Source organism: Phallusia mammillata, chromosome 1, assembly GCF_965637545.1.
Source record: "Phallusia mammillata chromosome 1, kaPhaMamm4.hap1.1, whole genome shotgun sequence".
Lineage (NCBI taxonomy): Eukaryota > Metazoa > Chordata > Ascidiacea > Phlebobranchia > Ascidiidae > Phallusia > Phallusia mammillata.
The window spans coordinates 14,477,358-14,491,858 of NC_137252.1; the positions used below are offsets into that span (position 1 = coordinate 14,477,358).

The 14,501-nt window shown below is 39.4% G+C and overlaps 1 protein-coding gene across 3 annotated transcripts; it reads left to right on the forward strand.

Moving 5' to 3' along the window:
- Nucleotides 1-615: 615 nt before the first annotated feature.
- LOC145230347 (regulator of telomere elongation helicase 1-like) lies at nt 616-12,680 on the forward strand. Of its 3 annotated transcripts, XM_080095779.1 has the most exons (22): nt 616-752; nt 815-887; nt 946-1,174; nt 1,279-1,427; nt 1,496-1,638; nt 1,950-2,182; nt 2,318-2,468; nt 2,536-2,653; nt 3,617-3,714; nt 3,918-4,193; nt 4,303-4,435; nt 4,542-4,782; nt 5,055-5,207; nt 6,235-6,375; nt 6,802-6,945; nt 8,012-8,124; nt 8,204-8,401; nt 8,722-8,799; nt 9,857-9,950; nt 10,147-10,227; nt 10,298-10,373; nt 12,103-12,680. In XM_080095779.1, exons 3-22 carry the CDS (start codon nt 947-949, stop codon nt 12,399-12,401), a joined length of 3,147 nt encoding a protein of 1,048 aa, XP_079951905.1. In that variant the 5' UTR covers nt 616-752; nt 815-887; nt 946; the 3' UTR covers nt 12,402-12,680. The 3 variants fall into 3 exon arrangements, with proteins under 3 accessions (XP_079951905.1, XP_079951886.1, XP_079951896.1); XM_080095760.1 differs by lacking the exons at nt 616-752; nt 815-887 and having other exon boundaries at nt 894-1,174; XM_080095770.1 differs by lacking the exons at nt 616-752; nt 815-887 and having other exon boundaries at nt 894-1,174; nt 3,918-4,169.
- The last annotated feature ends 1,821 nt before the right edge of the window (nt 12,681-14,501 follow it).

Here is a 14,501-nt window from a genome sequence, read left to right on the forward strand (position 1 = left end):
CAACCCGACAATGAATTACTGATTAGTTGTCTGCAGTGGGAAAACGATATATGTGATAAAAAATATAATGATTTGCGCGATTTTTGTTGGTACTATAAGCAGAGACACGTTTAACGCTTTAAATATGTGTTCGTAAAAGATTCGGTTTCGGCCGAATCGCAACAAATTATTCGGCCGAAACCGAATCTTTGCAAAAGTGGCCGATTCGGCCGAATAAGTTCGGCAAACCGAATATTCGGCACATCTCTAATTTCTACACACATTTAACGTTAAGTTCTTTTGGAAATCACGGTATCGACAAAGCGGCACCAAAGTGTGGAAACAGTAAAGTAACAACAAGCTGAATTAATATTTAAAGAGCCCAGTATAGGTTGGTGTGCATGGTTAAACATATAAAGTCACTTTTTAACCCCTCGTTTAACAAAACTTGTGGCCTTCAAACCTATAAGGGGTTTTCCCCTGTATTCAAGTCAGAAAGTAAACAAATACATCCACACAACGGCAACAATGCTTACGTCACATAATAAAATTAAGCTCAAAATATTTCAAACTTTTGTTATTTCTTACTCACAGCAATTTAACTGGCTGCCTGGTATCATTTCCAGCAAGTGAAGTCCTGTTTTCTGTGTTTTCACTCTGGACAATTGTTGCCCATTTCCTTTGCGATATTTACGATGCACATAGAAGTCCTCTGTTCCTTTTCAATGGCAAATTAATCAAAATTGTTGGCAAAACATGGTCATAATACAAAGGTAAATACATTTAAATGTTTGTGCTTCTGAGTGTATACCGCTAATCCGTCATTACTTCTCAGGTAATTAGATCAAGTTTCACTCGTTCGTTTGGGTTAGGCTTCAAAGTAATTATCCCTTCCCTTCATCTGGCGGGTATTATTTGCATGGAATTGTACTTGAACATTTCGTTAACTTTTAGTTCACTTTTTAGCATGCCTGTGTTGGATATCCTAGGTGTAAACGTGGAATTTCCCTTTACTCCGTACGATGTCCAAACAAATTACATGACAAAGATAATTGAGGCCCTGCAGACTGGACAAAACGCTGTACTGGAATCACCAACGGGAACTGGCAAAACTCTTTGTCTGTTGTGCGCTACCTTGGCATGGAGATTTTCAGAACTTAAAAAAATAAAAGCCCTTGAAGTCCAAGATAAGCAGGTATGTTAACCTCTGCAGTTAAAACTGTTATAACTTCAATAACAAACTCAAAATTTTAATAAGGCAGTATTTCTGTGTAACTTGTTTGGTTTGTTTGACCATAGATAGAGGAAGGTTTAGGTGCTTGGGGTGCAAACAATGCAGCACCCAACGAAACTACCCCAAATGTTGCAAAAATCATCTATGCATCTCGTACACATTCCCAACTGTCCCAAGTGGTTAAAGAGTTGAAGCGAACAGCATACGGAAAACAGTAAGCTCAATTCATTTATGATGACAAGTAGAAAAACCAGTAATACGATGTTTTTTTTTATTCTGCAGAGTTGTTATCAGTTTACTCGGTTCTCGAGAGCAAATGTGTATTCATCCAGAGGTATCGAAACAAACCAGCAATCAAACCATGGTCCACATGTGCAGAAACAAGGTTAACAAGCACTTGTGTCATTTCTACAACAATGTTGATGGTGTGTATGAATTATATACTTCAAGGATCAATGAAGCAGAATGGTTTTAGAGATTAAGAGTGCAAAAAACACTTTCTTTTTCCCCCTTTTATGGAATGCTCCACTTCATTTCATGTTTTTGCATCGCTATTTTTTATCATTGGATTTTGATTGTTGTTGTTTTTTAATGCTAGCGATGGACCTGTTAATGTTAAATGCCTCCGAATAAAACTTAACCCTCCTAAAACCTTTTTCTTGAGCTTTAAATGCCCTCACTTCAAACATGTGTAATGTAATAAAAGTACTGTCGATTGTACTCTGGTCTTTTTAAGATGCAAGGAAAAATGGAATCTTCACCAAAGAAGTAATGGATATAGAAGAGCTTGTACAACTTGGAAACAAAAGAAATGCCTGTCCCTACTATTCTACCAGGGAAGTTTCAAAACAAGTTGAGTGTGGTGTGATTTTTACACCATATAATTACCTGCTTGATCGAAAGTCCAGAAGGTCACATAATCTGGAAATTGGAGGAAATGTGATTATATTTGATGAAGCTCATAACTTGGTAATAATTACTAATTAATGAGTTTTTTTCTAATATTAAGCATCTTAAACTTGGTACAAATATAATAACACTTTCCTGAAATATACAGTAGTTCATATATTTAAAAAAGATTGTACAAATGATGTCTATTCCTAGGAGAAACTATGTGAAGAATCAGCATCATTCGATTTGTCCTCGTTGGACATAGCTAATTGCATTGAAGAAGTGGGAGATCTTTTAAATGCTGTTACAAAGATGGCTGAGACTGGAACTGTGGCAGATGGCCATGAAGCTGGTGAAACAACTGGTAATTTCTTCTTTCCTGCAAGATTATGTATAACTATGCCAAAAAAATTCATGTGGTTGTATTTTAGCATTGTCCGAATTTAAAAAGGATGATGTTGCTTTAATGAAGTCATTTTTTCTTGCATTGGAAGAACACCTTGATAAAATTGAACTCCCAGCATCAAAAAGCAAATCAGAACCAGGAAGGTTGGTTTAAGCCAGCGCTTCTCAAACTGTGGGTCGGAATTTAATTTTGGGGTCGCGAAACTTTATACATTTTATGTCAGTCACAATAAATGGTATGAGTGTGCAGGTTTTTTTTAAGGTTTGGTTTGGGTGGCCGCTAAGTAGTTTTAAGAGACCGCAAGTGTTTCATTTAAATACCAAAAAATAGCCATATTTGCCTAAACGAATTATTTATTAGGCTACTGGCAAATTTTGGGAAACCGCTGGAGAAATTTGGGGGACCGTTTCGGTACCCCAAAACACCTTAAAAAAACACTGTGAGTGCGTATGTTTATTGTTTACACATCATTCCCGTGTAGAGGCTATACCAGGGGTGCACAACCTTGCAGCCGTGTAGAGACGAGTTTGTGCGGCCGTGAACATGTTTATTAGAATATAATTATGTACTGGCAGCCGTGACGTAAAAACTCTTTCGCTAAATATTTTGTTTTTTAAACTGCTCTAAACACATTTTGTGGAACTTAAAAGAGTATTACCAGCCTAGTAGCCATATGTGCCAGACTTTTTTTATGCCTATTGTATGCAAACAATGCGAAAAGCAGATACCACAAGCATCACAATATAGATTAGGACGTCATAAAAGATAAGGCTGTCAATTTGTGCATCAAGTTAGAAATTAATTTAGGCTTTTTAGGCGCCATTAGATAGTATATATATATGTATAATATATAAGTATTTCTTTACATCAGTAATTTTAGACACAAGCAAGCAGGCAATAAGCGGCCGCTGGTGAAATAAAGATCTGTGATGCGGCCGTCATAGCGAGAAGGTTGTGCACCCCTGGGCTATACCCATCAAGGGGTCGTGTAGAAATTTATGTTTCAGAATGGGTCGCAGAGCAAGAAAGTTTGAGTAGCCCTGGTTTAAGCAACATGAAAGTGTGTGATGTGTTTTTCTAGTTTTTTCATGTTCTTTTTGTGGCAGGTATATATTTGATTTCTTCAGCAAAGTCAACTTGACCTTTGATACACATGAAATTCTCCTGGAACTTATGGACAAAATTTCATCCTACTTATCTACATGTAACTGGTGTATTTTTAGTTAAATCTTGTCTACACATTGATTTGCTGTATAATATTAACTAATTATAGTAAACAAACTTCCTAACTTTCCTACCCAGTGTGCACCATTAATTTGGGTTTTTATTCTCCACCTTACTGTCAAAGTATATGCAAATCATGTCATCAGCAATACTGCAGTTGGACAAGCAATTTTGATATTTCAGTAAGCAACTCATTTCGGACGCGTGGTACTGCTCTCCAGAAATTCTCTGAAATTATCAAGGTGGCTTTCAGTGCATCCTCGACTGGGCCAGGGGACGCCGGAACACCCACATTCTCAATTTATTCAGCACCTGCTCGGCCTTCGATAGAGGAACTCACCCGATTCTACCGGGTTCACATATGCGAAGATGCACCTAAAACCGGCAAGAAGGATTTGTGGAAGAAGGACAAAGGAACGTTAAAATCGAAACCAAGTAAGCTATGCTGTGATACGAAATGTTCGTAACGTTGTTTAGTTATGAAACGCTGTTCGATAACGAATAGGCCAGAGTTATTGATGGTTTCGGTGCAGTGTGGATACCTTATGAAAAATATTTTCCCACGTAGGCCGCACGATTTCCTACTGGTGTTTTAGTCCGGGATACGCAATGCAGGATCTTGTACGAAACGGATCAAGGAACTTGATATTGACTAGTGGAACCATTTCACCGATCGACTCTTTTGTATCCGAACTTCACGTGTAAGTTAGGAAGTTTATGGCCTGATATTGTTTCCTATAGGTTTTCAAACCTCTATCATTATTTTTAACACTTCATTGAAGACCATTATCTCGTATTTCTGTAAAGGGACTTTCCCATCACGCTGGTAAATGGTCACGTGATTGACAAGCACCAGATATTTGTGGCTTCGTTGACGCGCGGGATGAACGGCGTCAAACTGGAATCCACATTTAAATCTCGCGGCGTTATGGAACAAGTTGTTGAGCTTGGTAACACAGTGGCTGAAGTGGCAAAGGCGTCACCTGGTGGCCTACTTGTCTTCTTTCCATCTTATGCTGCCATGGAACATTATGTAAAAGCGTGGAGGGTGAGAGTTTTGGATTGTGTTAATAACCAGCGGACGAAAAGTAACTGGAAATAGTCTTCAGTATTGGTTTTGAGTTTTTATTAACAACGTCAATTCAGCAACTATTTTTGGGAATTCAAAGGAAAAGGTGGATTTGTGCTTGCGCAATGTCGAGCTTTTTAAAAACAAAACAATTACACACATATACATTGACTAAATTTTATTCGCTACTGTTCTAAGACATTTGTTGCCTTTTTTTGCTTTTATTTTTTACATCTTCACTTACTATTCAGGAAAGCTCAGACGTTATGCGAAAGTTGGAATCAACCAAACTATGCACTGTTGAACCTCGCGGCAAGGGTGAACTAAAGGACGCCATCGAAAAATTCTACTCTGATGTCAAATCACCACAGGGTGGAGCCCTCTTCGCCATATGCAGGGGAAAGGTACGCTTAAAGATTTGGCACAAAATCAGTGTTAAAATAGTTCAAAGGTTTCTTTAAAAGCTTGAAGCTAAAGTCATCGACGGTACGTGGTGGTGATTTTAATTGTGATTTTATACTATTCAGATCATGTGGACACCTGTTTATTTTTACTGCACAATGCATGGTATGGTAGTGAACCATTTTCAGGTAACGCTTGTAAGCGTGGTTTACCAGCAGTGAGGTTGACGCATTACTCACATCTAAGTAGCAGAACTCAAGCCAAACACCTTTTAAAGACGAATCCGGTCCAAAAATAGTATCGAGAAACAAGGATTTTGACCAACCGCCCACTTTAAACCGTTTTGTGACAATGTGAACAACCCTTCATGTCCAAAATGATGTTTTAATACTTTCATTAAAGCTTTCCACTTCAGACAACTGAAAAGCTCTTCAGTTCCGCTAGGAAAGCGGAGATGGATTTAGAAACATGAGTGTGTAATCCGTACTCGGAAAAGAAACAAGTACCGAGTATCGTTGTTGCTACCATAAGGTTTAAGAAAGCATTTGCGCAGTCGATTGAAAAGTTCACACTTAACTTCACAAAGTTCACGCAAAATGATGTCGCTTGGTGGCGCTCGACACCTTTCTTTCCATAAAACTTGATGCTCCGATCACAACTAACGTTATACAATAAACCTCGGATCTTTTTCGGTTAATCCGGATCTTTGCCTAACTCGGAGAAAACTCGAGTTTCAAAATGATTTGTAATGTAGTAATGCTTTAACTAATCGACATCGGTTAGTCCGGATCTTCGCCTAATCCGAACAATTTTTTGGTCCAGATTAACCGAGGTTTACTGTACGTGAATCTCGTGTTCAATAAATTGCATTCTTAAAATTGCGCAATATTCAGAAGTTTTTGTTTTATGTTGAGCCCACTCGCATTGAATTCTTATTCCAGGCTTTTTTGTCACCGCAAGTTTATGTGGACAAAAGCTCGATATATTTTAGTATTTTAGTGGTGACCCACGTGATTTTGGTTTCTTTAGGTTTCTGAGGGCCTCGACTTCGCCAATGACAACGGTCGTGCTGTACTTATCGTAGGGATTCCGTTTCCTCCAACCCAAGATGCGAAAGTGAAGTTAAAGATGTCTTTTCTCGACGACCTGAAGCGCTCCGGAGTACCAAAAGTATGTTTAGACGTTTGTATTATCTATGTCTTCCGATGACGATGTTTCTTTTGATAAGCCGCAGACAGTGCACACTGTTTCGACGTATGGGGTCTGATTAGTGCAGCTGGTGACCAGAGATAGGCCGTATGGGCAAGTGTAGCCATCCAACGACACTCCAGTTTGTTGGGAGTTACGATGTTTCTTTTAGTTAGTAATTGAATGATTATTGTGTTAAACCCGTTTACTTTTTCGTTGACGCATTAACAACCTACAAAAAGAGTTTAACTCCAATTTAAACCCGCTTTATTGTACATTCTTTTACGAGCATACTTGTCTTAAAATCACTGACCAATTCCAACTGGTTTAAGGAGCAAAAATATATTTGATTTCGGTTTGAGGAGATTAAACCCCTATGTAATAAATTATGTGCCACTTGACGGGCAGGTTATTCCGGGTTCTGAATGGTATCGCTTGCAAGCTTGTAGAGCTGTCAATCAGGCAATCGGACGCGTAATACGTCATCGATACGACTACGGGGCGATTATCCTTTGCGATCAGCGCTTCACCAGAAAAGACCAAGTGAATGAGGTCAGTATCTCGTTGTGTTAATCTGCTTAAATCCACCCTGTACTGTACCTGTGTGTATGTCGATGGCGTGTAAAAAAGCTGTACTCTTGCGACTGTTACCAGGTCAGATTTGATTAATTTGACGGAGTTCTTTTGCAGTTCTTTTTACCATTTTTTACTACATAAGTTGTTTACTTTTAAAAACTACCACTTTTATCTCAAAGGATATCTTGTATCGATTTTTGAAGCCTGTAGTGTGGAACAGGGGTGTCAAACTCGCGGCCCGCGGGCCACATGCGGCCCACGAAGCCCTTCAATGCGGCCCACGAACACTCAACAACAATTGTAGCATTTTGTCAGATTTTTGTCTAATTAGCCTATAATAAAATGTTCTTACTTTTTAAAGTGAAAGCTATTATTTATACAGACATTTACAGAAAATTAATTAATAAATAAACGTTCATATGTTATGAGTAGAAACGATAACAAAACCGTTCCTCACAGCGTCAGTCAAGGGTGTACATACAACCTGCAGCTGTACGGCCACATAGACGAGTTTGTGCGGCCGTGAACATGTTTATCTACTGGCGGTATCTATTAAAACTCCTTTGCCAAAAATTTGGTTTTCAAACTGCTCTAAACAGATTTTGTGGTACTGAAAAGAGTATCACCAGCCTAGTAGCCGTATGCATCAGACTTTTTGCCCGCATATTGTGTACAAATAATGCTGCGAAAAAACAGGCACCACAAGCGTTACAACGTAAATTATGACGTTATAGACAGTTAAGACTGATCTTCACACTGTGTGCAAGGTTGTTTAAGTGTATAAAACTAGATTAAAAATCACATGCGGCCCTTGGCATAATTTCTAAACTGCAATATGGCCCACGAACCCCACGAGTTTGACACCCCTGGTGTAGAACACTGTATATGATAAACCATTTGATATTCCTTTGAATGACATAAACAGTGTTACTGTGCTTTATTGTATACTATTTAAAGGTCTATTATAACCAGCAGTACAGTAAGCCTTTGAAGCCGACTTAATAATATTATTGTGTTACCATAATTTTCCTTGTGTCCTCAGCTTCCCCAGTGGATTCAAAGTCATGTTACGTCTTTCGACGACTGCCCCAAGGCAATGCGAAGACTCAGATCATTTTTCTGCTCAGTCAGAGAAAAGGAAAATTTTCGTCTCCGGTATGTAACGACTTTTCTCTAGTCCCAAAATTTTTCCATTGAAAAAATAGGATTTCCCACTTCATCATATTCTCTGTAGGTCTTTATCGGGAAAGGATGCTGTACAACCGAAACGAAGTCAACCAGCTATCGATAAACGAGCTGACAAATCAACCATTAGTAGCAGCGCTTCCCGTCAAGTGTCGTTTGGAGGGATGAAAAAAATGTACGACATCACAAAATTACCGAAAATGAGCGACCCAGATTGCCATGTGCCTAGCAGAGTCAACAAACCAAAGTATGAAACATAATTGAAATAAGTAGCATTGCCACATTTCAGAGCTTAAAATCTTATCCGACTTTTTGACATTTGTTGTTTGGCATTTTTACTGTATACCGTATATTAGGACGCATTGAAAATTTTTCGTAAATTTGTCAAACGCTTGCTTTGACGTCCAAAAGTTATTTGCTTGATAAACATTAAGGTTGGCAACGTCGAAGCATTAAGTGTTCTAATGCCAAGTAACGTGTAAATAAAATCACAACAAGCCAAACTGGGAAGAGTCGCAGTAGGCGCTTTGTGACTGACTTAAATCAGTATTAAATGTATTTTTGTAGCAATTCAACTTTTGCGCCGGACTGTATGTGTCAAGCCTCCACTCTAAACACTAGAAAGCGCAAGAGAGTCGAACATGGGTAAGTGTGTGTTTGTGTGGAGTTTGCCATGCGGTTAGATCCCAGAGGGAATGTTGTCGGCAATAATGACACGATCTTGCAGAGCCAAGTTAACTTGTTGCTATTTGCCAAGTCATATTGCCAACGCATAAGATCGGGATTGTGGAAAACCACGAAAACACCAAAACTTCTGTTTGCGCGGTTGGTTATTGAGATTGCGGCTTTCCCATATCAATAACTCTGCAGTCTTGTTTGCGGTGTGCGTCGCTTTGTAGTACGACAATAACTTCGCCTAAAAACTTATTTTTAACGGTTTTCCTCAGTTGATGACCTACTCTTTTGCGTGCGTTAGGTGTCTACGGACTTGTTGATCAACAATAAACGGAGAATATAGGCACCACAGGTCGTGTCGCAATTCTGCATTCACTCTTTGCATAAACAATCCTTGATTGCAAATATACCAACGAAATATCCCGTTACAACCACTTTAATGAATTTGTCAGTACTTTTCCATTTTTGCACTAAAAGGGTCAACATTCTATACAGCGAAAACGAAAAAAAAAACGAATATCAAAGCATTTGCAAAGTGGCCATCATATTCTATGGAATGTTTCCCGCGCGCCAGTCTGTTTATCCGACTTAATGTGGTAGGCTCTAATGAGCTGCAATACATAGACCGCAGAAACGGTATGAGTTTGCAATGAGCTCTTGTCGCTACCCTAGGGAGCACATATAACGTTGCAGATTAAAGGATTTTAATCTGTACTTGTGTGTTAAGCTTGCTGAGCCAGCATACCTGAGCGGTAATGGCGTTTGTTTTGCGGTGTGGTTCTGGAACGGTTCGCATCCCGCCCAAACGGCCTGTTTAGGGGCAACGACAAGTGCAATAAATAATGCGATATAATTCCAGAAAGCGCTTCAAACGGCTACATCGTTCGTTTACTTTTGTCCGCGTTTTGTGCTGATGCATCATAAATGAAAGGGTGTGGTTGTAACCTTTTTACCCCAATCAATTCTGTCCATTTCAACCCTAACGGACAACTATTATGCCGCTGAGACCGATTTACAACTTTTGCAGCAACGATTCAAAAAAAGCGAATCTCCTTGACGCTTTGGACCAGTGCAATGACGTCACAGAAGAGGAAGAACCAACAAACTTGGGCGAAGCTGAGGTTTGATCTTTTTTCTTTCAGGAATTATTATGTACTAAAACTTTTTCAAACACAAATATCATGTTGAATCTAAATAAGCTGTTGCTGCCAGGCCTATTATCAACCTTATATAGCTCTTCTAGCAAAATAAAATTGCCAGAGGAGCTCTAAGATTGATCATGTTAAGTTATTGATGACTTCTTTTATGACGTCATAGGCGCACCCTATGTCGACGCATCTTCTCGTCATGGATCGAAGGATGGCGGAAACGCAGAAGAAAAAGAAAATTAAAATCAAGGTTGTGTCGCATTATAATTTAAAGTCTTTTGTGCCCACTGGACTTTCTCCAACTTCACTTGCAATTTTAGCGTCCGCCCACCATGGAAACACCACTGGAAGACGCGAAGCCTTCCACAAGTAACGGACCGACTCAAGAACAGCCAGGTTTAACGCATTGCTCAAAAGTGTGGATTAAATTATCATTGGCCCTATTTTTAATACTAATGCACACAAACTAATCAAATTTACTAACCACGAAGGTGGCGAATGGATTGGTCTTTCAAAAGCTGTTCGCAGACTGTTTATTTTTAAAAAATAGACTGTATTTTTGATTACGATACATTTTTACAACCCTTATTTAACACAAAACAAAGCTCAATACTGTACATGAGCTGCCCAAAAAATAGCTGTGGTAATATAAAATGTTGAGCATTGTTGATCTCTGCACGGGGCCCACTTTAATTGTCACAGCGCTTACGTTACATGGTTACAGAATGAAAACACATCTGCAGTTTGCACTGTCGCAAAATCCACGTTCAATGCCAGTTGTGTCCTCGCTGTAAACCCTTTGTTTACTCGGAGCATCTACTAACAGAGCCCGAACGCCGGAGACGCTATAGTTTCCCGTTACCGAGTTACTATAAGGCCGCGGACGTGCGGTCCGCTGAGCCGGTTTAACCGCACGGGGTTATGAAAATGCGTTTTAGGGGCAAACCAAACATCGCCGGTTAAGAGCTTAGCTTGCGCAACCTGGATCAGAGTTTCACCGTTTTTGCCAGATCACGCCACACCGCCCCTTTGGCCCCTGATCATCGAACGCAAACGCCTTTGATTTCATTTTTTTATTGATTTGAAATTCGGATGTGGCTTCTGTGCGCTTGTTAAGTCGCTTTGATTTGAGTTAAGGGTTAACAAATGACTTTAAAGGCCCTGCGTGTTTTTTTTTCATCTTCCATCCGCTGTTTTTAACTGGACATTTACAACATCCTAAGATACCTACTGTTTACACATAAAACATGTCAAATCTGTTTGTTTTACTGTCAAAATTCGACGCGTTTTGTTGATGTACCTTTGTATCAGTTCTATAATACAAGGAGCAGTCCTAATTCGGGCTCAATCTTGATGCGTATTTACACAGTTGCGGTAGGGCTAATAACCGTAACGAGTTTAACAACCACATATAGGGGCTACGCAATAGGGATCCATGAAACGTGGCATACCATAAACAGTATTTAAAACTAAGTGCCAAAGGAGCCGTATTGAACACATCGTTTAACTTATCTGGGACGGTAAATAATAATTTACCCGGAACTATTACCGCTGGTTGCAAGCTATAAATCTTGGTCGTTTGCTTGGCACTAGTTGTTTGCTTCTGAATAAAGCATATAAAATCGCGGATTTAACAATAAACGCCCAAAACTATGTGGCAGTGCTGCTTGGCAACCCATCACCATCTCCGAATCCTGCGAATACGGTCGCACCTTATATCTGTAATGCTATGCGAAGTAATGCAACCTTTTGCGAAGTAATGCTAAAGATTTACCTGTATAACAAACATAAAAAAGGATTCGCAGAAAGTCCAAAGTGATTTTTCAAATACAAAGGAAAAAAAAGAGAAATAGGAATCAAAAATAAACAAGATATAATCATTTTACATAACTTTGCCTCTATGATGTAAAAATTAACATTCCCCCTAAAATTACCAAACCACTAATGTGAAGAAATAACTGCGCGAAAAACTGATGCAACTTGTTTTTGCCACATATAGAAACAGCTTTTAGTTATTTCACAGACTGTCTTGGTGATAGCTTATCAAAAAAACTTAAAAAGCAACAGATTGTTAAAAATATAATATGTTCCATCAAATTATGCTAAGCAGGATATTCATTCGCAGACGAGCGTCGTGCTCGGTTCGGGTCAGCAGGTGGACTTCTGCAGACCATCAAGAAAGTCCTTAACAGCGAGGGTTATAAGACACTTAAAGGCGCAACTGAGACCTACCGACAAAAAGAAAACATCGAGACTCTCGTGGAATCTTTGGCGGGACTTTTTCTTGACAATCCCGCCCACCATTACCTGCTCCGGGCTTTCGTCCGCTTCGTGCGTCCAAAGCATCACACACGCTATAGTGAGCTGTGTGAGATCCTCACTGGACAAAAATGCATTCTCACCCAAACAGAATCGAACACGTAGCCCAACTTTGTTGTGTTGAAACGTCCATTACAATCTGATGTTTAAACTCCAACACCCAGTTCTTGCTTTGACTCAAAAATGGAAAATTCGTGGATTGGTCAGTGCAATCATCCAGCGTATACCCTATAGGCCTATTAGGGTGAAAGCAATATCGCCCGGTATTTCGAAACAAGTTCAATTCGAAGAAGAAATGTCGCTGTTGTGCATTTGATGCCATTAAGTGTGCTTGAATGTGTCTAGTTCTTTTCATTCCTATAATAAACCTATCGATCTATGCAATGTTTTTTTGTGATGCCATTTGTGCTTTGGGGTCAATATTTCAAAAAGCGCCTTAAATATAACCAAATTGTGTACCGAACATTCAAAAAGTTTTTGCTGCCGACAAGCCATACAGTTGACCGCAGTTTTGAAGTGAAAAAGTACAACATTGTTCATTGTTTGCCTGGGTTTGCAAACTTGCTTCTCGTTCAGGTAGACGTGGTGGGATTTTTGCTCAGCAAGCACACAATAACATACAACAAGCGCACCCCTCCAATAGCTATGCAAAGATTTAATATTAGGGGAGAAAAACACGCTGATGACAGAATATGTACGGTGACCAAATCATAGTATACGCCAGGACCATTGAAGGCTATAGTGATTTATATATACACAGGAATGCGCTGAGCGTTTCATCCAGGGGAGCAGAACCCAGTTTTGATTGATGAATCCAATCTAATTACTTAAGTCTGATCGTATAGTAATCGGGTCAACTGCTAAAAATTACATTGATACTGATCTCGGCTGAAATTTATATTCCGATATTACCATTGATGGGAAATACACTTAAAATCGGCGTTATAAGCAGCATTTAAACATTCAAGTTTGGCAAGAACCGAGCTGTGATACAATATCACGTTTTACATACAGGTATCGTTTATGTTTCCTGTTGTGCACCAACAGCGATCATATGCCGAGAGGAACAACATTTTGATTTCAAATTGAAAATAATGCGACATCGTCCATATACCCGGGCAACCAATCAGCATCGCCGTTCGGCGCGTCTGGTGGTTTCTTATTTCATTGTCTCTACACTCCTCTTGCGAATGGCTTACAATGGTACAATTGTCATGTAGCGCGCCCAAGAATTTCGCAAGTGCCAAAGCTTTTTACCTCTTAACAGTTAGTGTCTGTTAAGAGAATAAGCTACAGTGTATCGCGATCCCGTAACGACTGTATACGTTGCAGGATAATAGAATCTCAATTGGATGCATTATAAAACCGTATTGATTATGTGCGTTGCCCGCCTCCTGTTAAAAGGTCTTAATCAGCATTTTAAACTTGTTTAATAAAGGGTGCAGGCTAGGGACAGTGTAACATCAAAATGACCATCTATTAAAAGCATTTCTGCAATTGCGTTGCAGTTAACCCGCAATTGCTGTGGGGACAATCACAAAATTTAGAAGGCCTATAGCGGCAGGACAGCGCTGCTTCAACTATTTTGATTGGTGATTTTTTCTGTTTCAGGTTCTTTTTGGATCAGTTGGTTTAAACGTCTTTGGTGTTTAGACTAGTTCCGGCATCTGTGCCTAAACAGAATGCTGTAAGAGCAAGAACAGATTTAAAAGAGATTCTGTAAAGAGGGACATTTTGTATTTCAGTATAAAACAGGTAAAATGTAATTAGATATCATAAAATGCTTTTGTGGCCATTGAAACTCACTCTTTCAGAGGTTCGAAAACGGTGACCAGGTGCAGAATATATAATTGTAATAAAACTTTAAGACGTGTTTAAAATAGTTGCAAACTGCATTTGAGCATTGCAAACCCGCTGTAGATGTGCCACCTGAAAAGGTATTAGACGCGATGTTTTAGAAATCGGAGCTTTTGGTCGGCGGAAATCGGAATCCAGGGATTTAAGGAAACTATTATCCCATGCGGCGCTTTGTGAGTATTAATAGACTGCCGGAGGGTTACATGTTTCAACCAAGCCCGGCTCACAATTGTATTCGAGAGATTTAAATCGATTGTGCCCAGCCGTAATACAATCGTGAATCGCCGACCCCACCTGAGCTATCAAGCTTGGGTCAAATTTCGCATTCCTGATTTAATAAAACACATT